The following is a 26,371-nucleotide window of genomic DNA, read 5'->3' as shown; positions in this document are numbered from 1 at the left end:
TTTATACTTGTGAGAGTATAAGAAGCATGGTTTTTGAAGACTTCTGTAATAAATTAAAAAAAAACAATTTGCTATATTTTAATTTTCAGGTGGTATTTATGCTGATTATTTGTACACTATTTGGGGAAACAGTGGGAATGATTATCCCTAGGAGAATAAAGACCAGTGAAAATGTCAACAGAGTTGACATTGAGTAAATTCATGCTACATTCAAAAAAGTGACGGGTGAAGATAATGATTGGCAGTTTTGGTCTGGGCAGGTACCAGTGGCAAGGCTATTGGCTTATCCAGGAGTCTGGGAGAAGGGGAGCAGAGGTTATGTGGAGACACACTGCCTGGACAGAGGGAAAAGCCTGTGGAAAAGCTGAGGTGCTCCAAACAGACTGGGTCTATAATTAATAGCAGAGAAAACATTCTAACCTAACCCCTCTTCTCATCCTATGGGACTGGTGATTATATTTTGCAACACACCGAAAGCATGTAGTCTCTCATTCCAAACATTGGAGAGGATGGATGTTGGGGGTGCCACAAATGTGAGCCAATCCAACCCTAACTCATCCATACAAATGTCTGGACCTCTCAAATTCTCTCCCCCTCCCACTGCTGACTCAGCAACTTTAAGGCAAATGTGAGTACATGCAGAACCAAGGTAGAGGACAAAATAAATAAAATCAAGAAAACCACAACACCAACTGCTGGGAAAATAAAATAGTTTAAACTGCTAAGTTATCACTGAATATATTTATTTAAAATATTAAAATAGGCTGATCTCAAGTAGCAAAGAGGGGAGACAAAAATCTAACACTTGGAAATATGAGAACACAATAGATTGTGACATTACATGGTGAGTACAACTCTTCAAAATCCAAACATAAAAAGATGGAAGATAACTAACAGATATTTCAGAACTCCTATAATAAAGAAACTATAGAGGAAATATCAGAAAGACAAGTTAAAACATTATAAAAAATTTCCAAAAGGTAAGTCAAATAAACACAAGTGAACTCAGCAAAGCTAGTCAAAGAGACACCACAAAATTCAGAAAAATAAGTTAATAGGTTCACAGTTAAAATAAATGAAAGGAAGGGTGTAATTGAAGCTTTAAAAAGGAAATAGGGCCTCCCTGGTGGTGCAATAGTTAAAGACACAGTGCTATAAAGCCAACACAGTCACTGCAGCATGAGTTTGATCCCCAGCCAGGCTGGCCAGGGAGCTAACCCACACGGTGCAGCAGACCTCTCTTGTCTTCCCACTGTTCCCCTCAGCAGTGTATTTCAGTAGATCTGTCTGTTCTGCTCCCCACTCTCTCTGATATATCCTCCCACTGCCTCCCTGCTGCTCTGGCCTACACCCCAGTTCTTGCATGCATGCATGCATAAATGTTTACAAAAGGAAATAATTGAAATATTCAGGGGGTTAAGAGCATAATGAATAAGATTAAGAATTTCCAGAAAAAACTATGTAGGTTGAATAGAAGGAGAACCCTTAAAGGCGGACCTAGAGCAAGTGGGATTAACAGACATCTACAGAATGCTCCACTGAAAAACTGATTAATATGTTTTTTTTCAATGTATATAACATTTTCAAGTATATACATTTGTTGGAACACAAGTTAATTGTGAATAAGACAACAAAAGTTGAAATCATAACAGATATACTTTCTGATCGTAATTTCATAAAACTGGAAACAAACTTAGAAAAGGAAAAAGTCATAAGTACATTGAGTCTTAATGATATGTTGCTTAATGACTATTAGATTCTAGAGGAATTTATAGCAAAAATTGAAAAATACAGCTTGAGATGAATGAAATTGAGGACAGAACCTATCAGAACTTAATGGATGCAGAAAAAGTTGTCTGAAAGGAAAGATAACTTCAACAGAGTCCATATTAGGTACCAAGACAAATTCCAAATAGCCAACTTGATATTACACCTAAAGTAACTTGGACAAAGAGGAACAAACTTGAGGACAAAGACCTCAAGTTAGATGGAGGAAATTCTGAGAGTGAAAATAAATGAAACATGAATTGAATATACCATACTAAAAACATCAATGAAACCATCAGCAAAAGAAAAGATAACAATTGTGATAACATCAATATAAACAGAGAAAATATTTGATAAAATTCCGTACCCAGTTATAATAAAAAATCTAAATAATATGGCTATGGATTGAATCTACCATAACAAAATAAAGGCTGCATATCAGAAAACTTTGGACAATATAATTGTTAATAGTGTAAAACCTAAAACTTTTCCTTTAAGATCAGAAAAAAGATTAAGATGCTCATTTTCACCACGTCTGTTTAATTAGCTAGAGCATTCAGACAACAAGAAGACTCCAGGTTAAAGGAGTGAATCTATCCTTGTTTGCAGATAATAAACACTATGCTTAGAAAATCCTAGACTTCACTAAAAGCGATATTAGAAACAATAAGTGAATATGTCAAAGTGTTAAAAGTAAGCTGTGTTATTGTTTATAATGAACAAGAAGAAAAATAAATTTAGGAAATATAATTCCATTCACAATTGCATCAAGATTAATCAAACACCTAATAATTAACCTAACCAATGAGGTGAATTTTACATAGAATAAACACTATAAAACATTATTTATGGCTATAGATCATGACTTAAGGAGATGGAAAGACATTCCATGCTGATAGAGGGGAAGAATCAATATAGTATAATATTTATTATGCAGGAAGGATATACAAACTTAATGCAATATCCATTAAAATACCAACAAAGAAACTAAACAAAAACTATTAAAAATTATATGGTTTCATAAGAAGCCAAAAATAGTAAAAACAATGCTTAGAAAAGAGGATATAAATGGAGACATTGCATTATCTGACTTTAAGCTATACTCTAAATAACAGCTATTCAAATAATATGGTATTGGAATAAACAAAGACACATGGGTCAATTGAATAGAATTAAAAATCCAGAAATAAATATACACATTTTTTATATACTTATCAGTTCTCCATTCATCATAAGGGAGTCACATCTTATAATGAGGAAAGACGACTTTTTTTAAGAAATGGTTCTGGGAAAACTGTATGGTCAACATATAAAACAATGAACTTGGATCACTCTCTAAATGCATGCACAAAAATAATATGAAAATAGACTAAAGACTTATATATAAAATCTGTAATAATAAAACATCTAAGAGAAAATATTGACAATCCATTTGATGTCATGAATGACAAATACGTATTTGAAGACTCATCCTCCATGGCAAGAGACACTTAAGCAAAAAAAAAAAAAAATGGGATTACATTAAATTAAAAAAGCTTTTACATGGCAAAAGAAAATATAAGCAGATTAAAATAAAACACCATTGAATGGGAGAAAAATCACATTGCATAACTGAGAGGATTAACAGCAAAGATATACAAAAATCATTCAATTTAACAATGAAAAAATCCAATTATTGGACAGTTTTTTTTTTAAACAGCTGAATAAAAGAAATACTTTGGTAATACACAGTAAAGAAAAATATATAAGACATATTGAATATTTTTATTCTAGAATATTATCAAACATCAAATCTATCTAGTCAGCCAGCAATATATAGAACTGTAATAATGAGAAAATATAGTGTCAAAATTTTAAATGCATAACTTACATAATTTAAAAATAATCATATACAGTGTGATTCTAAATATATTGGGTAAGGGAAATAACAAAAAAAGCCAAATGTGAGACTTTTCTTTCACTTATACAAATACAAGATGTTTATTATCACTATATTTGTATCATTAACATTTTCCCTAAGTTTATCCCAAGAGAAAGCTCAATCTATACAAAATAACTACAAAGGACTTAATATAGAACTTAGATGTTAAAAATTTCACAATGTTTCATTTCATATATGAGTAATAGTTGGCTTGAAGTTTTTAGTCAGTTTGTTTAGCCTCTCATGAGTCTCCACTGGAAATATTCTTTGGATAATCCAGTAAAGAAACTGTGAGTTAAAGATACAAATAAATCTTCAGCTTATTGAATTTAAAAAAATGCATTAACCTAAAATATAGGTGATTTCCAAATATTCATACATAAATTGCTTAGCACTTATTTAACCTATATCAATTCATTCATTAAATAAATTTTATTAAGGGATCACTATGTACAAGGTGTTGGGCAAGGGGCTGACTATGCAAAAAAGAAAAAGCGTTGCATATACAATAGTGGTTTAGAAAAAAGAAAATAGCATACTTAACAAAATCTTTTCTACACTTGAATTTAAAATCCAATATAGGAATTATAGTTAAGATTTTTAATTAAAAATTTAAGATGTACAATAAAGGACAGAATCAGTGAGTAAGAATGTGTCAAGAATAACTCAGGTTTCCAGCTTGACCAACTCAATGGAAGGTGTTGCCATTGTCTTAGGTGATGAGCAACATCCATTTGAACAAAATGCAAAGAGGCTTTAATAAAACTTCAAATTCAATTAGAAATTTTAATAGGCATGAGTAACCTGCCTATTAAATCAGAAATATAGGCAAGACACTGCATGTCATACAACTCAGCAACATCTTTAAAGACACATCACCCAAAGCAGTGATAGTGAAGGCAAAGATAAACAGTTGGGACTACATCAAATTAAAGAGATTCAGTACAGCAAGGGAGACCAGCCAAAACAGAGACACTCCACTGATTGCACACAACACTAATAATAATGATCTGATCACAAAAAACTACAAAGAACCGATGAGACTCAACAAAAACAAAGTAAATAACCCAGTCAAAAAATGGGCAGAAGAGCTAAAAAGAAACTTCTCCAAAGAGGAAATGCAAATGGCCAATAGGCATATGAAAAAATGTTCAACATCACTTGTAATCAGGGAAATGCAAATCAAAACTACAATGAGATACCATCTTACACCAGTGAGAATGGCACATATTAAAAAAAAAAAAAAAAAAAAAAAAAAAAACAGCAACAACAAATGTTGGCAAGGATGTGGAGAAAAAGGAACTCTCCTGCGAGTGCAAACTGGTCCAACCATTATGATGAGCTGTGTGGAGGTTCCTCAATCTGCTAAAGATGGAGCTTCCATATGATCCAACAATTCCACTCCTAGGTATTTACCCAAAGGACACAAAAACATTAATTCAAAAGGGCACCTGCACCCCTATGTTTATAGCAGCACTATTTACAATAGTTGAGCTATGGAAACAACACAAATGCCCCAAAATAGATGACTGGATCAAGAAGATGTGGTACATATACACAATGGAATATTACTTAACAGTCAAAAAAAGATAAACTCATGCCATTTGCAGCAACGTGGATGGAGCTGGAAGGGCTCATGCTCAGTGAAATAAGCCAGAAAGAAAAAGAAAAATACCAGATGGTGTCATATCAGGAATTTAGAAAACCTAAATAAGGGACCAGGAAAAAGACTAATTAATACAAAGTAAAAATAAAAATCAACAAGCAACTATAAACCAGAAACACACTACAGGGGGCCAGGGCTGGGTTGGTGGGGAAGGGAGTAGATTTAAACAAGGGTGGTGGGAATTGTATGGGGACTATAATCAAGATGAAAATGCATACATTGTGCAAAAATGAAAAATGATGTACAAATATATAAAATAAAAATATGAAATAAAAAAAGAAAAGGAAAGGAAAAAAAAGACTAAAGACAAATACAATATAAAAAAAAGAATTATAATTGTGGTCCTGTTTTAATACTAATGGAAACAAGTTAAGAAATTAAATAGTCTTTAGTGGTAAAATTAAATTATTTCAAATATTAAAAATTAAATGATGTGAGGACCTCCCTGGTGGTATAAGGGGTTAAGTCTCAGAACTATGAAGCTATCCACAGCCACTGCTGCATGACTTCAATCCTAGCCAGAGAAGTGGCCCACATTGTGCATCAGACCTCTCCTTAAGGAATCAGGAAAAAAAAAAAAGTAAGTATAATTAAGTAAATATCAAAATCAATAGGCAACTAAAAACTAGAGACATTTTTTGGGGGAGAGAGAGGGGAGTAGGATCAAAACAGGAGAGGGAAGCACACAAGGGACTATGGTGATGGTACAGGGATGACTGGGTTGTGGGAATTTTACAGGGACTATAGCTGAGATGAGAAAGCATTCATTGTACAAAAATGAAGAATGATGGAAAAAATATATAAAATAAAGTTACAAAGATAATAATTTAAAAACTCAAAATACAGACCTCTCCTGCCTTGTCTGCTATTCCCCTCAGCAGTGTATTTCAGTCAATCCTCCTGTTTTGCTCCCCACTCTGTCTTTGGTGAATCCTCTCACTCCCCCACACCTCTGGCCTGCACCCCAGCTCTTATATGCATAAATACACATTTTTTTAAAAAAAATTAAAAAAATCAAGTGATGTGAAAATATGTTTACATTTTTGTAAGCTTTGTTCTTGAATTTTTATCTGGTATTTACTGAAATACTGCATCCAGTAAGATTAAGTAAATATAACCCTTGGACTTCAATCATGGTATTACAAACACATAACACATATATATGGACATGCACATACACACACAAACTTAACACAAAGAAAAATATCATTATTTGACACAATAGTTAAAAGACATTAAAATATGGCATTAGTTTATCCTAATGTTAATTAGAACAACAAGGAAGTTTTAAAGAGAAAATCATTAATATTTAATTTTATATGTAATGTTTATGTGTCTTCCACAGAGGACTAAGTAATACACCTGACACACAGAGATACACACAGGTAAGGCAGTAAGGTATATTAAAAATCATTAAATGCTTTATATAACTCACAAGAATGGTTCAACAATAACAACTAGATGATACTTACACATCATTTAAAAAGTACATATGTGTTGTTGGCATTATTTTACACTTTTTTTATTATCACCATTTTGATTATGAGGAATCTGAGGTGCAGAAGTTTAAAGTATTTGTCCAAAGTCACTATGGTACAAAGTAGCAAATGGAACACAACCAGCTAATCTGGCTCCAGATTCTATTATCTTTAAATTGGATTCAGTATCAACTCTGTAAATTGTAAACTTGGAAATTTTGGATTAATCATCAATCCACTAACTAAAATTCTTGTGTATGAAATTAGGTTGTGAACAAGAGATATTTTCAAAATAATTTCCAGTTCTAAAAGTTAATAACCTCTGACATAAGTAGAAGAAAAAATCAGGAAGGTTGTCAATTTAAAATATTTTTTCCACATTAAAAGCTGTAAATGAGTAGCCTGGTGGGTGCAGTGAAATTAGATAGCATTTTAGGAAAAGGCTGTGGGAGAGAAGATTTTGTGAATTATAGAGTTCCTCTTAAGTCACACAGAAGACATTTTAGAATTAGCCTCTTAAAATGCTGGTTGAGATGACATTAATTGAGGAAATTAAATTTCAATTGATGTTTGGTGAACACTTCTGTGTGTAAGTCATTATGTTGACTACTTTTGGTTAGATTATTAAGCTCTGCCCATCCTAAAAAAATGCAGTTCAATAGGGTAGATAGCACATAAAAGTTAACTTAAATGCAAGGCATAATAAATTGTATAGGAGATAGACTTGCTTTCTGGATATAGGGGAAGATCATGAAAAGAATTCTGATTTACTTGTCAAAAATGACATTATTAAAGAAACAACATTTGAACTGAGTGTTAAGAAAATAAAAAGGTAAGATAAAAATTTTATTTAAAATGGAATAATTTGGGGCCTCCCCGGTGGCGCAGCGGTTGAGTGCTGGGTTGCGAAGCTGCCCGCAGCCTCTGTGGCGCCGGTTCGATCCCCGGCTGCTCCCCGGCCAACAGAGGAGGGTCCCACATGGCACGCAGACCTCTCCTGCCGCCTGCTGCTCCCCTCAGCAGTGTGCTTTGGTCCTTCTGCCTGCTCTGCTCCCCGCTCTGGCTCTGGTGAATTCTCTCACCCTCCTGCGCTTCTGACTGTACCCAGTGCTTGTATAAATAAATAAATAAATCTTTAAAAAAAATGGAATAATTTGGATCACATCTTAAAATCTGAGAGAGGTATTCACATCGCACTCTCATAGAATGGGGAAGATAGTCCATGCTTAGAACGAATAAAACAAAACAAAAACTTCTCTGTGATTGGAAAGTTAATTACATGGAGTTATGTAGCAGAAGATGAGACAAAAATACTTGAAATAGTACAAAGACTACATGTGTGGAGACTGGACCCTCTCTTGGGTAAGCATTCCAGGAGGATGGGGATCTGTTCTGACCCATTTTTCAGAATAATTCTTTGTAGCGTGTGGTGTGAAATCTGCAAAAATGGGGCTGTCCATAAGAATCTGCTATAATAGCTGAATTTATGGTACTACATGAGTATAGTAAGGAAATTATGACAAACAGATGCATTTAGTAAACAGGAAATTTCAGTAACTTGATAATCCTCTGGATGAAGATAGGTGAAGGATGGAGAAAACAAGTATGATTCCAAAACTGCTGGTCTGAAATCCATGTAACCTTAAGATTAATGGACCCATGACAATACAGTGGCCTCCAAAATAAGATAGTACTTGTGTTTGAGTCTCTGTGTGGGTTGTGACCTTGTTTCTGTTTTAGATGAAAGTTAATAGGTTAATTACTTTTTTTATTTTTTACTTTTAATTAATAGTTTGTTTTATATAATTCTTACATCATTTTTTCATTTTTGCACAATGTATGCATTTTCATTTTGGTTATATTCCCCACACAATTGCATCCCCCCCTTATTTTGACCCTAGTCCTTCCTCTCCCCGCCCTCCCCACTGCCCGTAGTATGACTCTGGTTTATAGTTGCTTGTTGATTTTGATTTTTACTTTGTATTAATTAGTCTTTTTCCTGGTCCCTTGTTTAGGTTTTCTAAATTCCTGCTATGAGTGAGACCGTCCGATATTTTTCTTTTTCTTTCTGACATTTCGCTGAGCATGATCCCTTCTAGTTCCATCCATGTTGCTGCAAACTGTATGTGTTTATCTTTTTTGGTTGCTGAGTAATATTCCATTGTATAACCAAAACAAAGAGAAACCCCACCAACTGGGAGAAAATTTTTGCATACAACACTAATGATAAAGGACTGATCACAAAAAAATTACAAAGAGCTGATGAGACTCAACAAAAACAAAGTAAATAGCCCAGTCAAAAAATGGGCAGAAGAGCTAAAAAGAAACTTCTCCAAAGAGGAAATGTAAATGGCCAACAGGCATATGAAAAATGTTCAACATCACTTGTAATCAGGGAAATGCAAATCAAAACTACAATGAGATACCATCTTACACCAGTGAGAATGGCACATATTAAAAAAAAAAACAAACAAAAAAAAAACTAGCAACAACAAATGTTGGCGAGGATATTCAGTAAAAGGAACTCTCCTGAACAGCTGGTGGGAGTACAAACTGGTCTAACCACTATGAAGAGCTGTGTGGAGGTTCCTCAATCTGCTAAAGAAGGAGCTTCCATATGATCCAGCAATTCCACTCCTAGGTATTTACCCAAATGACACAGAAATATTAATTCAAAAGGGTACTTGCACCCCTATGTTTATAGCAGCACTATTTACAATAACTAAGCTATGGAAACAACCCAAATGCCCAAAAATAGATGACTGGATCAAGAAGATGTGGTATATTTAATAGGTTAATTACTTTGGGATATGTCCAGCTTGAAGTACTGGTAAAATCAACATTGCCATGTCCAGTAGATACCTGCAATGCCATCCTGATGTTCAAATCATTACAGAACATTTTGGGAGATGGGAGCATCCCTACAAATGATCACTGAAAAACTGGAGATAGATGGAATAGCAGAGAGCTAAATAATGTTTTTTGTTAACTGTTAATATTTCTTTAAATATTTATTTAGTTATTGGGTAGAAGAACTGGGTTGGAGGCCGGAGGTGGTGCGGTGGGTGAGAGGATACACAAGAGACAGAGTGGAGAGCAGCACAGGTGGATTTACTGAAATAAATTTGCTTGCTAAGGTGAGTAGCAGGCAGGAGAGGAGAGGTTTGTGCAATAAGTGGTTTAGCATCCTGGAGGCTGGTGGGGGAAAGAGGGTTGGGAGGGGGTGATGAAACTCAGGCCTTGATGGTGCTGTTGCTTCGACTTAACCCCTAGACCATCAGGGATGCCTTAAATGTTAATATTTAAAGAGTTGAGAGTTTTACACAGATTAAATATTGAGAAGTGTTTTTGAACTTGACAGCTAGAAAGAAACTCATTAGAATTGTGATTTTATATGAGTTTGGTGTTTTGTTGTGATAGCTAGATTAAGTAACTCCAGGTTAATAATCCAGTGAATGATAATAAATAATAGTAAAATTATTTAAATTGAATGTTTCAGTCAATGCAACTGCCTGCATGTCCATATATACTCTTGGCTTAACTGATAAATTTGGAGAATTGTGTCAATAAGATGATGTACCAAAGTGAACTGGAACATGAAGTATTTTCTGGAAAGAGTGTTTATATCAGAGCACATAGAGACTGTTATTGGTCCAAGGGAAAGAATCAGTAGGGAGGAATAGATTATTGTAGTGATATAAAATGAAAATAGTTCGAAAAATTAATGGAGCGCAGGTGAAGATGATGAGAAAGAATAGAATTTAAAACATGAAGACAAGTAAGCAAAACAAAAGAAAATAAGAACTGAATAACAAGAAAAACGGAAAGAAGCAGGATGATTAAAGATTCTACTCCATCTGGGACTCTGTCTTAATGAACTAAAATTATAATTCATAGGTGCAAATATATTGCTTAATTTAAAGCAATGGTTATCAAAATCAGCTGCAAGACAGAGTTGCTTTGTTGTAATAAGTGAAATCTGTCCAAGTGACTACTCTGGATGGCAAGATTATTAAAATAAAAATATTTCAAGATGGAGTCTAAGCATCAATATTTTGAAAAGTTCGTTAGGTAAAATTATAATATTAAACTGGATGAAAAACCATTTATTTAAGAAAATTGCAGATGTTTAGGAATATTACCTATAGAATATGAACTGTATCTTTAACTACCAAGATTAAAATCTACATTTTCAAAACATTAAATTGTATATAAAAATCTGTGCCTTTAATATAGAGTGATTGGTTTATGAAGAAAACTAGCTTCATGTGAAAAGAGACCTTAAAATATTAGGCCAGGACATTCATTAGTGTCAATTTGTAAGATCTCATTTATGGCTACAAAAATGATCTTTCATGCAGTATGAAGTATGCAAAACAGACAGAAAAGATAAGTTTGACCATGCCAGCAATTTCCCACTTAATTTAAGATGCACTAATAATCTGATTACATTTCAGTTCCAGTTAATGAAAGATGAAGATGCTGTCTTAAGGCTGTATTCATCTAAATGTGGCCATACATGAAATATCAGAATCACTTATTCTTTTTAAAATAATCAAAGATAAGAATTATAAAGTGAAAAAAACCAGTTTATAATCGAGAACTTTTAATTAGGACCTAGGCACATACATCTTTACAGTCAGACTATTCACTCCTTGAAGGCAAAGGTAAACTATCTCATAAAAATAAGGTAACAGAATAATTAAATATGTCCTTACACCAAGCCAAGATTCTCTCATGACTATATTGAAAATAATGCATTGAAAGTGATCTGAATCTATACTTTAAGAACTGTCATCCTATATTCTCTTTTCTGGATAGTGTTCACAGTCATTTTTGTTTTTATTTCTTTTACTCTTTTGATTTCAGGTTATTGGCCATAAAGTAAACTAATTGATGTTCCGTTGGGTTGATGAGAAAAGACCAGGTTGATTATGAGTGGAGGCCAGTGTAGCAGAACATCACATTCTGTGATCCTTAAAAGGCATTTAAAGAGCACTGTTCTATAGCAGATTGCTTTATTTTAAATTTTTTCTCAAAATAGGAAATTTGCTCCTTTTATTTCTTCAAATATTTGGAGGATATTTTATAGTTACTCTTTTAACACAGGCCAGGAATAACATTAAAAACATTAATGATATAAAAAGATTCAGTTTGGGGCATTCAAAAAATGTTAAAAATAAGAGGCATATAGATACAATCTACCTATATAATCTGCAGAGTTCCAGGAAATATGTAAAATATTATTTTTAAAGGCAAGGCAAGATGTGTTTTATAGATACATAAGGGAAATTAACTTTTTCAGCTTAAAATGCCCGAATCATGCTTTTGATTCCCCAAGGCAAACATTTTTTTGAGATATTCTTCTACAACATAATTACTATCATTTCCTTAGTTACATTTTAGTTCCCTGCTGACTGTTTTTCTGTATAAACTTACTTTTATTTTCATTTATGTCATTATACTGATGAGAATCAGGTCTAATTAAATATGAATTTGATAATAACTATCATTTCTTTATCTGTATAAACTATAATTTTTCTCCCTATGAAATAGTGCCTCAGTAAAGAAAAATGTAGTTCTCTGGGTCCATCAATTCACTAGAAATAAAGACATTTACACCTGGTCATTCATTTATATCCATTTGTCTATAGGTTTTCCTTTCCTTCACCTATAAATAAGATTTATTAAACATCTATTAAAATCTAGTATTTTTTTTAAATATTTATTTTATTTTATGCATGCAAGAGCTGGGGTGCAGGTCAGAGGTGTGGGGGGGTAAGAGGATTCACCAGAGACAGAGTGGGCAGCAGAACAGGCAGATATACTGAAATATGTGCTGAGGGGAACAGGGGACAAAACAGGAGAGGTCTGCTGCACCATGTAGGTCAGCTCCCTGGCTGTGGATCGAACTCGTGCTGCAGTGGCTGTGGATAGTTCACAGTGCTGAGACTTAACAACTTGTGCCACCAGGGAGGCCCCAAATCTAGTTTATTAAGCACTTAATATATACCAGGAACTATGGATACTCTGATGCTATGGATACAGAAATACAGTTCTGCCCTCCAGACAAATGGGTAAAAGGTAGATTTCATCAATATGACAATTACCACAACAAAGATATGAATAAAATATGTGGTAATTAGAAAACCTCATCCCACTACTACAGAGAATATTCATACATGACATGTACTTTTAGGTAATTTTCAGATCCCAAGCTGTAATTATGCCCATTTTCATATCACACAAGAAAGTATATCTTAAGTAAATAAATAGGGTTATCATTTATTTATAATTTATATTAGCAATTATATTATGCAAATTTGGTAATGATGCATAGTGAATAAATATTTATTGCATGACTAATATGTCTGTCATGTGCTGGCCTGACATGTAAGACAGACAGCTGATTCCTTAGGATTTTCAATTTGGGGTGGGGGGAAAAGAAGAAAATAGGAACAACTTCAGATGGTCATAACTGTTTTGACTGTGAGGAGAGCACAGGTTATTGCAACAGAATATGTGTGTGTTGGGAGGCTATTCACACTAAGCTGTTAAGAAGGGCCTCCCTGGTGGCGCAAGGGGTTAGGTCTCAGCACTATGAAGCTGTAAGCAGCTACTGTAGAACGTTTGATGCCTGGCCAGGGAGCTACCCACATGGCACAGCAGACCTCTCCTGTCTCATCTGCTGCTCCCCTCATTAGTGTATTTTAGTCAACCTGCCTGCTCTGCTCCCCACTTTGTCTCTGGTGAATCCTCTCACCCCCATACCCCTGGCCTGCACCCCAGCTCTTGTATGCATATATATATATATATATATATATATATGGTTTTCAAAGAGGTATCATTTTGATCTGGGTCATGTATAGTGAAATTAGTGTAACCTTATAAAATCTGTGGTAAAAATAATGCTCTGAGATAACAGAGAATAGTGCACAAAAGTTAAGAAATATTTGGTTTTATCATGCCAAATATTTCTTCAGCAGTCTTTCACTGGGATCTGGACACAGCACTGTATCACAAACTACTGTGTAACTGCTGGGTTGTGAGAAGGAAAAATTACAGGAACACCTACTGAAACTACTAAGAAATTCTTTCCTAGAAGGCAAGGAAAAAAGAAGAAATTAATCAAATATTTAAAAGGGATAGAGCTCAAGTTAGAATAGGTAATTCAAGAAAATGAAGAGCAAGGGACATTGAAATAATCAGTTGTTCAGCACGTCTGAGGCAGGAAGGAATAGAGAGTCAAAGAGGAAGAATAAACCCAGGACGATACCATTAAAACATAAATATACTGTTTAAGCTTTAGCACTGCTTGTCACTTTTTATTTTTAATTATTTTAACATTTTAGATTCATCTTTATTGTTATTATTTCAAAATATTTCACTGTATTTGTGCAGGATGTGTAACTTAGTCACTAACTTTATAGTTTTCTCATAATAGTATGCAGATGGTAGACTTGATTATCTAATTAGCAACAAAAGCTGTTGAAAAACTAATATATCTGCTGCAAAATATTGATATACACAAACGGAGTGCTTTTAAAATATCCTAAACAATTCATCAAACAATAAAATTAGTAGATCCAAATATATGTATTAGTATTTTATATAACAGTAATAATTTGAACTTATTAAATATCCTAAAAACATACAGAATCATGATCTTCCTGGCCTGAAAGAAACTTAAAATTTTTGTGAGAATGATTCTCTGTTTAACAAAAACCCAGATCAGTAGTCTTTACATGGCTGGGCACATGAAATCCATGGCTTATTATTATTTTTTTAACATCAATTATGTACGTATTGCTCCTAGAGCTTCAAATTCAGAAAGACAAGTGAATCATGGTAATCCATATTGCTAAACAGTTCCCTAGAATATTTTGACTTGTAGTCAGTCTGAAGTCAAATACTCCACAATTTCTAAAAATCCTCAGAGAATATTATGACCTATTTGAGATTTATACTTAGAATATTTACTCAGTATACAAAAATATTTTTATATAATTTACAGTTCATTTGAATGTAATAAGTATATTTAATGGTAAATGATAAAACAAATCACAGATAAAGATTTTTCCCAGTTTCTGTTTTTAAAGAATGATAATTTTCCTGCTGAAATGATTCCTGATTATGTCCAAATAACAACTGCCTATTTGATTGCCTAACAATTCGTTAATGCATATTTGGATATATCACTATAAGACTTTACAATTATTTCTAAAGTAGTTCAAAATGTTTTACATTTTTACACTACATATCTGATACTCAAAACTTCAGTATATTAATTTTAAGACATCATTATAAAGAGTTCAAATAGCTTTATGTATATTTAACAATTTTAACTTAAAGTACATATAGATAGGTTTTTATTTGAAAAGTAACCAGACATTTAAAGCTTTTTAAGATAAGTTATACTATATTTTAAATCTGAAATTCATTTAGAATGCTTTAGCAATTTATTAACTAATGCATTGTGCAATGCCATAGAAGTATATTCTCATGCTCTCTATGTAATTCCATGTTCTGTGAATAATTACCTGTATGACACTGTCCCCAGGGCTCATGTCTGTATAAACATAGACATCATAGGATATTTCCGGAAAGGTTGGAGTGTTATCGTTTGCATCCATCACTCGGATATTGACAATAACTGGTTTGCTTTCTTGTATACCATCAAATGCTGTTATCTGTGAGGGCAGAAAAATGTATTTAGTAGAAAAATCTTGCAAATATAAGCAGTACAGAATTCACTCTTACCATTAAAGTTTCTATATGCAATTTACAGTTAAAAAGCATGCTACCATTTTTGTTGAATAAAGTCATAAAATTATAATAGTATATATAATCTAGCATATCTAATCAATATGTTTTAATATATTAAGAAGCAATTATGGAGGAATGTTCTATTTTTAATGTTTTCAATTCCAAGTATATTTTACATTAGCAAACATGCAAAATAGAAACTTGCAGGAGGTCAATAATATCGCTCATTCATAGTTGCTAACTACTGTTTAATTTTTAAATATTTAATAGTAAAATAGTACACATTTTTACACATTTTCTATACAATGCAGTAATTGCCTTTATAGTCAATATGTTTGTATCAGTCAAGGAGGTTTGTGCCTACATATGTACAATGTTTCTAGTAATTCATAAATGGCAACTTTTAAAGGATTCATTGATATTATTTAATGGCAATATCTTGAATAAATTATTTTAGAAAGTCAGAGAAGCAGAATCAACACTACAATTCAAGTTCTTCTTGTACCTTTCTATTAGCTCATTGATCCCTTGTTTATAAATAAAATGAAGTTCAAGAATATGGATAATAGTTATAACTGCAGTTTTACCTGGATTCACTTCTCAACCTGACTAGTCCTATCTGGTGTGTGTGTGTGTGTGTGTGTGTGTGTGTGTGTGTGTGTGTGTGTATGCATGTTTTTCTCAATCTATCATCTGTCAATTGTCATTATATGTTTTTCTACCTCATGATGATAACTATTTACAAGCACAGCTTTAATAATCTTCCCTTTTCTTTTTTCTTTTTTTCTTTATTTCTCTATCTCAATGCAATTGACATTTTGGAACAGATGTTCCATGGATTGTAAGATATTTTGCAACATCCCTGATGTTCAACAGATGCTGGTAGCACTGCCTAGCAGTAATGATAATGACAAATGTCTCCAGATATTAAAGCATGTTGGGGAGGGTGGCAAGGATCATCAGCAGTTCTAATCACTGGCTTAATCTTATTACAAAGTTAAAAATGCATAACAAGAATAAAATTCGATGCAATTTTTTTTTACTTTGTGGACTATGTTATCTCAGTGTAAGACAACCATGGATGTATTGTAAAGAATAAAACTTCCATTTCTTGTTTTTAACATGAAATTTAATTTCCTTTTCTTGAGAATTATGGAAACACAGCTACACAACTTACAAAAAAAAAAAAAGAAGAAATCCATGCGACAGATTTTTATTACTGATATTTTCTATGACATTATTTGAAAATATTTTTCCTTTTAAAACACTGACCTTTTGTTGTTAATAGACATATGATGCTACATACATAAATTTATATATAGTATATATAATCTCTTTACCGAAAATGTATAGGTTTGCTGTTCTTCCCTGTCCACTGGTTGAAGTAAGGTGAGGTAGCGAGTGATACCGGTCTGCGTGACGGTGAACACCGAGATGTAATCATTCAGAAAAAGGTGAAGCTCTGGATCTTTTGTCTTAAGGAAAAAGTAATTGTTTAAAATTTAGGATAAATAGTCCAATACCTGCAAATTAATTTTTCAATTTTATATATATTACAAAAATATATGTTGCTATTAAGAATTTTTTAAAAAATAGTTATATTATTTACTCATAATTGAACTGATCTAGTTAAAAAACAATGATTCATTTTGTGGAAAATGCAATACAGGATAAATACTAGTATAATTAATATAGTAGTACACCAGTATAAAATTATACTGATGTATAAGAAGAAAACTGTATAAAAGGAAAAATAGCAGAAAGAATAAAATAGAAACATCAATTAAATATAACCTAATGAACTCTTTAATATCATTATTTTACAGAATTTCATTATTACACTGTGGTGTAATAACACAGTTGTATGACTAAAAAAACGCCACCATTCAATTTATGAAGACCATGAGATTTTCATAGTCAAATGCTTCCCATTCAAAGATGATATAAATACAGGATTCCATAAGCAAACTCTTATATTTGATAACCAGAAACATTAAAGAACTTCTGAAAATTTAATTGCTTCTACTTCTTGAGCCCTTTCATAATAACCAGCTAAGCTAAAATATTTCCCATAACTGTAGATTATTTGTTTTATGTAAAAAAGAATACTAAAGCTAACATTGTACATGACATATTTTAGCACATTCATCTCTGATTAAAATACAGGCTTTAACAGTTAATGAATATTTTAAATAAAACTTTTTTTTTAAATCTATATGTAGCCAAGGACATGCTATTGGTAAATATTTAGATATTCTTTAAGCACCATACTTCAGAAGTCAGACCTGCGAATGTTCACACAATGATCAATTAAAGTTTAATATTTTATATTTACTTGTAAGAATCATATTAGTTTCAGGTATGGTATATTATTAGTGCAAAGGGATAGATAATTCTCTAGGTTACTATCTTAATAGGGAGAGATTTTATGTAGTCCTTATGTCTTTCAAATGCATTGAAAATAAGTATTCACTTTATACATCAATATGTACACAGTGGACTAATTAATACATATTTTCCTCTTCTAACGCACTGATTGTACACTTAATCTATAGTATACATTCAGCATATAACAAAATTATGAATTTTTACTTCACGGAATTATGCATTATTTTCCAGGGAAGGTAAAATAAACTCTGACACCTGATTTCTGTTACCTGTGTACCTCAAAACACAAAAAAAGAATGTGAAAGTAAGCACATATAGAATGTGAAGGTAAATATATATGAATATAAAATTTTAAAATCACATCATATTGAATATTAATTTAAACATGACTGTTTATCATATTTGAAACCAATACTGGATTTGAATGGTTATCAAAATATGATATCACACAAACACACAATATTATATGTATTTTCATGCATATGTACACACAACACATAAACATGTAAGTATATATAAATGCACTTATATATGTATGCATACTGATGTATACATATAATACATATAGATTATAAAGCACATCTGGAAAATGACAGAAATTAAATCTGATTTGCCAATTTCAATTAGTTGACAGTAGTTTCTGAAGATCCTTTTATCAAAAGAGTTCCACTCTAAACTTGGAACCTTTGAAAATGAAGGCACTGATGAACTACAATGTTTTTCACAGACTAAAAAAAAATATTTACTCATGGTCAGTAAAATAAGCCAGAAAGAAAAAGAAAAATACTGGATGGTTTCACTTATAGGAGGACGGTAGGGGGTCCAAATAAGGGATCAGGAAAAAAAATTATCATAAAGTAAAAATCAAAATCAACACTCAACTATAAACCTGAGATATTCTGCAGTGGGGGAGGAGGGAGAAGGATCAAAACAGGGGATGTAAGACTACAAGGGACTATGGTGATGGTGCATGGGCGAATTGGTGGTGGGAATTTTATGAGGACTATATCTGAGACGAAAAAGGGAACATTGTACAAAAATTAAGAATGGTGTGAAAAATATATAAAATAATAAAAATGAAATAAAATATTTAATAGTATTTAAGATATTTTAATAATTTATATTATTAATTTAAAAATTTAAACATTTAGTTCATATGCAGTCTGAACTCCAATTTTATGCTACTATATCAAATAATATGATGTAAGTATATTTAAGATATGTTTATGTGCAAATATTTAAAGATGTCTTTATAAATGATAAAAAGAAATTATCTACTTGTTTCAGTAGAACAGAAAAAGCCAATAAATCACAGCAAGTAATAAAAGAGCAAACACAAAATAACACCTAGTACCTACAGGAACTCCACCAGGTGGAACCTATATGCAAATTAAACATGAAATAAAAATGTACATATAAATAGTCACATATGTGTGGCATATAAGAATATGTCAGCTTAAAAAGGCACACATTTTTCAGTTCACTTAAACAACTTTTCCCAAAGTATACTGTTTTCTTAGAATCCTGCCACATCAACACATATATATGAGAGCATTACAATACTCTTACTTTTATAGTACCTTATATTAAAATTCAAAGTTATCTTTATTTTGAAGCAATAACATTTTATACAAGGATGTGCAATGACATGGGGTGATAATAAGTGAATCGTCTTTTTACAGATTAAATGCCTGCCATGTTAACTATTACTCCCTGCTATTTTTTAGTAACCAGTATATAATAATCAATTTTAATTGGATCCACACTGAAACCCAGTGATCTCTATATGACAACTAAAAATCATATTATTACCTGTTGTAATTATATTTTGGAATATTTTAAAAAATATGAGGTACTTGAAAAACATAAATGTGATTCAGATAGATGATATATGCTGGTAGCTGTATATCTATAGAAATGGAACATTACTATACATGTTTTTTTTTTTTTTTTCAGTTTCATTGTGACCCTTAAGATTCCTTCTGACTGGAAGTCTACACTGCTAAAAACACAACTCACCAATTTTTGTTAGTATTTCTTAAACCTGTCTTACATTCCATTTAATTGAAGGAAGAAATACAAATTTATTTTTGGACGAGCAGTTCCAAATAAAACTACTCTTTGTCATTTGTCTTTTGACATAGGTGTTCTTGAAGCATTTCAGGAGAAACTACTCTTGCAGTGACAACTTCCCTTTTGAAGCCTGATGCTCAATCTCTGCTTCTGTTGGTGACACCTATAGGAGGGGTTATGTCTCTGATTTCTTTCTTAAAACCTGCATCCCTATGCTGATTAATTTATTAAGTATGATTCAACATCAGAAAGAATTTTCCATGTAGTAAAATCTGTAACTGTGAAATAAAAGAGGCTTAAAAATTTCTTTAAATAACTAGCATAGAACTAGTTTATCTCTTAAAAATAAAGGATGAATGACATGAAGGAAGAGATGATCTGGAAGGTCATATATCCATCTTCAAACATTTTTCTTTCTGAATTTATTACTTCATTTTTAATGGACTATTACTCAGCATTCAAAAAAGATAAACACATGCAATTTGCAGCAACATGGATGGTGCTGGAAGGGCTTATGCTCAGCGAAGTAAGCCAGAAAGAAAAAAGAAAAATACCGGATGGTCTCACTCATAGCAGGAATCTAGAAAACTTAAATAAGGGACCAGGAAAATGAATAACTATAAGAAAGTAAAAATCAAAATCAACAAACAACTATGAACCAGAGACATTCTATGGGGGGTGTGGGTCGCAATTGTTTGGGGAATATAAAAATAAAAAAAAATAAATTAAAAAAAGGTAATAACAAAAAAAAATTACTAGAACTTACTAAGTTTGGGGAATTGTTTTAGATCTTCAGGATTTAAGAATTACCAAGATGTATGACCTATCTTTAAAGGATTTAAATTCAATGAGGAGAAATACACGTGCTACAAAGTTGGAAGGTTAACATTAGAGAAATGCACCTAGGAAAAATATGCAACTCAATGTAGGGAATGAATAGTCTGGAAAATATTCTGGAATGAATTCTAAATACTGAGCAAAGGTCATCCAAGCCAGCTTGTATAATGGGACATAAAAGACATCCAAACATGAAAAAATGTAGCAAAATTAATTAGGTAAGGATCAGCTTGACAAATGCAGGAAATGAAGTTCAGGTTCAAAGAAATGGTGCTGTATTAAATAGCAGAAAGTCAATATACATAAACATATTTTCTTCTATAGAGAAATGGAGGTCCTCATATTAAACAAAATATGATATAATAAGATTTGAGCTTTTGAAAAAATGTGGCTTAGTAATATGGATTTGAGTAAGAAAAAATGGAAGCAAGGGGATCAGGAAATCATTCAAATAAAAAATAGGAAAGTGGATAATGTAAAACGAATGGGGAGTAGTGAGTCAAGGAATATCTGAGGACAGCACAGGAAGAACTCAAAGATTTCTTAGTTGTTTTGAGTCAAAAAAAGTCCAGGATGACTATTAGGTTTCTATATCAATTCATAAGGAATGGGTTTAAAAGACAATATGTCACATAGTTTAAGAAATTGGAATAATTTCTAATGTTCTTTTTTATGTAAATTATGGTTTTATAGAAGCTATTTGTGAAATTTTAGAATCCTTTTTCCTTAAAGGATTTAACATGTTCACTTTCTGGGCACCTACTGGCAACCTCTCACTAGATAATTTTAGGAAGAGGATGGGTAGATACACATTTTATAATTACTTGACATTTTTACAAAACATATAGGTGACTGAATAAACGGGGCGATGTGAGGCTCAGTGAAGAGATTTGTAAAAATTCTCTAACCAGCTCCAAAGCAAACTGCCAAGGACCATAACATGTTGCCCTACTGCTTAGAATCATCTGAGAATTAAATAGGCTAATGGCATTAATAACCTCTAAATGTAGAATTTCAGATAATGTTCTCCAATATTTTAGACACAGGACCCCACCTTGGCAATATCTTGTTTATCACTGACCTTTTACAAAATATCCTAGAACACAAATGTAACATTTTTAATTTTAAATTGTGTAGTAATCCAGATAAATAAGAATCTATATAAGCAAAGCATAGAGCTTAATATAAAACCATTAACTAATATAAATACACAGGGCCAGTGCAAAGAAATAAAAGTTGTTATGGAAAATCTACAACTTCATATTTTTTTAAATTTAGTATTTTTTAGAATTTAGTCTCCATGTCTATTATAAATTTCTGAATTGGGGCCTATCTGGTGGCACAGGGTATAAAGACAACACTATGCTATCAAGCTATCGCCAGCCACTAAAACACCAGTTTGATGCCCAGCCAGCCAGGGAGAATCCCACATGGTACAACAGACCTCTCCTGTCTTGCACACTGCTCCCCCCTAACAGTGTATTTCAATAGATCTGCCTGTTGTGCTTCCCAATCTCTCTGGTGAATCCTCTCACCCCAACACCCCCCACACCTCTGGCTTACACCCCAGTTCTTGTATACATAATCTTTAAAAAAATTTCCAGATTGACAATACATGTTTGATTATGCATTCAAATTTAAAAAATGAAATAAAATCTACACCAAAATGTGTGGGACATCACCAAGCCTACACCATATATTAATTTAGCTTGGATACAACTGATTAAAAATGTTATATATATTTTCTATCAAGGATTCACTAAGAGTTTTTATCTGTATCTAACGAAACCCATTAAGCTTCAGAGTATCTCTAAATCCCATGAACTGTGATGTGAAATTGTGTAAGTACATGCCCTTTTCTAGAAAGAAAGCCTACAATGTCGATCAGCTAATATAGACTACTGTCAAAACAACTAAGATTTAAGAGGGGCTTCTAGACTAGACTTTAAACTCAAGGACTTTGTTACTTGTGAACCTTGGTTACAGAATGAGCTCCACCATTAACTAACTCTAGGATGAGAGAATAACATTTAAATTACCCATTTTTCCCTTCTTCAGAATGGGAACTTGCATATATTTGCTGTGAAATTTAACAGAATCAATGCAATGTGAAGCATTTACTAATTGTCCTCAGGTACTAAGAACTCAATGCTGGCTATTTTTAAAACATAAAATGAGAAAAAAAAATGGGAGAGACTAAAGATGGATAAAAACAATGGGATGAGAGAAGAAAGCAAATTAGATATGAGTAAAAGAAAATATCTGGTGAGAAGAAGTGGAGTACACATGAAAGTTGTCACAGCCTCTGCTAAGAATTATAAAATTTTAACAAAAAGAGCAAAAAAAAATTCTGAAAATGCCCGCTTAATTTATTACACTGATGATAAAGCTCCATATAATGACATCTAGGAGATTTTCTACAGCCATGATGTCCAAGTTTTAGCAACACATGACTATGCAAACTTAATTAAAATTAAATTGTTAAATTCCTGTTTTCAGTGTAGTCACATTTCAAATGTTGTACAATTATATATGACTAGCAGCTACTGTACTAGGCAGTGTAACTACAGAAATTCCCATTATCACAGAAAGTTCTGTCTGACTGCTGTGGCAGAGGGATAAATTGCTGAGTTGGACTTTTTAACTTAAAATGGACAGAAATTAAATTCAAAATATGTTTAAAAATATATCTTGGACAATATTATCATAGCTCTGTGGGCCTTATAGACTCAGCAGAACTCTTATCTTTGTATCTAGTCAGACTTCATACTCAGATAATGGGCTATCTCTGTAGTGCAAGCACACATGGCTACAATGGCTACAGATTTATTGCCACTTATTTAATATAAGATGCCAAAGTCTTCCAAATCTAGTTCCCCCTACCCCCACCACCATCCTTTTTATTCCTGGAAGGACTCTTACTGGCATGGTATGGATTTTCTGTCAACTCTTTATAACAATTATTCTGGCTAAGGAGGTGAAATACTCTGCCAGCCTGGAACATTTCCCACTCAGGTAGTCTCAGTACCAGAAAAATCAGACACAAAAAGAAGTGGGATTGTAAATGTTCCCCATTTTCTTTAATAATCTCATCAGGCTAGAAGTCCCCCAAAATTACATTCAAGGGCTATTTCCATGATTTTTGATATTTATTTTATGATGGCATTATTTTTCCCCATCAATAGTTAAATAACTTTCAACCCTTATTAATAATGAAGCAAACTCCAAGTAAAACATTCACTTTCTTCCTTATGCTGAATATCTCTAAACTAAAAATGAAGTTTCTGAATTCAAAAATACTTTTAAAAATATATATAGGGTGACTAAATAAGGGATCCGGGAGAAAAAAAAAAAGGCAAAACTAGCAGGCAACTATAAATCTGAGAAATTCAGCAGGGAATGGGGAGGAAGAAGGATTAAAACAGGCTGGAAGAGCAGAGGAGACTAGGGTGATGGTTTACAGGTGACCTGGCGGTGGGAATTTTATGGAAAGTATACCTGAGAGGACAAATCAATCATTGTACAAAAAAATGAACAAAGATGCAAAATTCAATTCCATGACACAGAATTGAAATAAAAAAGATACTCATACTGACTTTGTTCTCTATTTTACATCTACCATAACCATGTCATGTAATCTTTCCTGTTGATATAAATATAACAAAAATGTGTTAACAAAATAAGAGAAAAATTATATATCACTTACATCTTCTACATCTTTGTCCAGAGCTACAATTTTTAGAGGAGTGGTCAAATCGAGACTGTCAGAAATGGTTGCTCCCACTGGGGCAGATTCTAGGATATACCCTTGATAGCTAGGCATTGTAAAATACGGGCTCTGATTGTTTTCATCCAATATTTCAATATGTAGACTGGCAAAGGCAGGAAGAGGATGACCGTTGTCCTGTTCAGCCTAGAAAGAATAGAAAAAAGTTAACATAGGTTATGGGATCAATTAGAATTTTTGTTTTACTTGATAAAATATAAGGATTCTCTTTTGAATTGATATCATTGCGGAATAATTGCTATAAATTTGAAAGACCTTTAGAAAATATAAATGAGGAAATAAATGGAAATACAGAGAGGCCCTAGACTCTGGTTTTGTCTACTCAAACACAGTATCAACTTAAGAAAAAAAACCACAGCAATTGATTTGTCATTGCCTATTGCTGAAGAAAAACATGCTTACAGATAATTAGAAAATTTAAAAGACATTTAAGTGAATTGCTATCAAAGCATTTAAATAAAAGTGGAAAAAATTCATAACTCAGTGTTTTTATTTGTGTTAATTTCCTTTATGTTTAATTTCCTTAATGTCCTTTTATCGTACCTTAATGATGAAATACACAAATAATTTTTAACTTATATATTATCACTACATTTGTTGCCCATGGAAAGTACTCAAAAGCATCATGTAAAGAACTGAGATAATACAAATGAAATATTTATAGTAGCTATGGAATTACAAATATTTACAAAAGTGTTCTTCAAGTAAAATTAATAATTATACATTAAGGATTTTTTTCTTAATTTTTCCTCCACTTCAGTTTAAAAAAAATTGCTAAAATTTACATTTCTAAACATTTTCTTAGGAAGCGCCCAGATGATCAATGTTGTGAATGGGGAAGCACCAACATATGATTTTCTGTTTTTTAAAATGTATCTTACCATACAAAATTATAAAAGATTTATTTAAGAAATCATATAACTACTGATTTCTAGAGAGTCTTCAAAATTTAAGAGAAATGATACAAAAGTACATGTTTATTAAAATAGGTTCAAATTATCTGTCATTTTTTATTTATGCATAGAACTGTGTTGTAGGCTAGAGGTTCAGTAGGTGAGAAGATTCACCAGAGACAGAATGGGGAGCAGAACAGGTGAATCCAGTGAAATGCACTGTTGAGCAGAGCAGTCAGCAAGACAGGAGACGACAGCTGTGCCCTGTGGGTTAGCTCCCTGGCTAAGGATCGAACTCAGTCCATAGTGGTGATAGTGTGATAGCACTGAGAGTTAACCCCCAGGCCACCAGGGAGGCCCCTGGCATACATTTTTATTGACATTTTCCCCTTCTTGTTAGAACAGTTGTATTTTGAAATAGACTCAAAGTAAAAATTAATATTTAATATTAAATCTTGTAGTCCTTCCTAGATGAAATAGTGACAATTTTGCCATCAAAGTTTAAAAGTAGTTCAGATAACTACCTCAATTGTTCAATTCAGAGGCTAGAACTTGGACTACTAGAAGATAATTTTTCACTTCATTCTAACTGTGACAGCATTTTAATCAAAGAAGACTATAGGTAACAAATCACAACGTTGCAGTTCTAGTGACTTCGTACCCCCAAAAATCACTATATATTTTCATTTCCTATTATTAATATTGTAGACATTTTGAAATATCACTAGACTGATTATTAATTTTATAGTATGGTTTCTAATAAACCCACTGTGATTTTTATATAAAGCACTGATT

At 32.5% G+C, this 26,371-nt stretch overlaps 1 protein-coding gene across 7 annotated transcripts in view; it reads right to left on the bottom strand.

Annotated features, from left to right (window-relative positions):
• Positions 1-26,371, bottom strand: part of PCDH15 (protocadherin related 15) — a 1,524,279-nt gene that overhangs the window by 279,539 nt on the left and 1,218,369 nt on the right. For all 7 annotated transcript variants that reach the window (XM_054690675.1, XM_054690674.1, XM_054690669.1 and 4 more), the window contains 3 exons: positions 24,603-24,809; positions 16,939-17,073; positions 15,373-15,522 (listed from right to left, as the gene is read on the bottom strand). In XM_054690675.1, the coding sequence (XP_054546650.1) occupies positions 15,373-15,522; positions 16,939-17,073; positions 24,603-24,809 (492 nt within the window). The remainder of the gene's footprint in view (positions 1-15,372; positions 15,523-16,938; positions 17,074-24,602; positions 24,810-26,371) is intronic.

This window comes from Talpa occidentalis, unplaced genomic scaffold (assembly GCF_014898055.3).
Source record: "Talpa occidentalis isolate TD23 unplaced genomic scaffold, MPIMG_talOcc4v2.1 talOcc4.8, whole genome shotgun sequence".
Taxonomy (NCBI): domain Eukaryota; kingdom Metazoa; phylum Chordata; class Mammalia; order Eulipotyphla; family Talpidae; genus Talpa; species Talpa occidentalis.
This window is presented reverse-complemented; position numbering and strand designations above follow the sequence as displayed.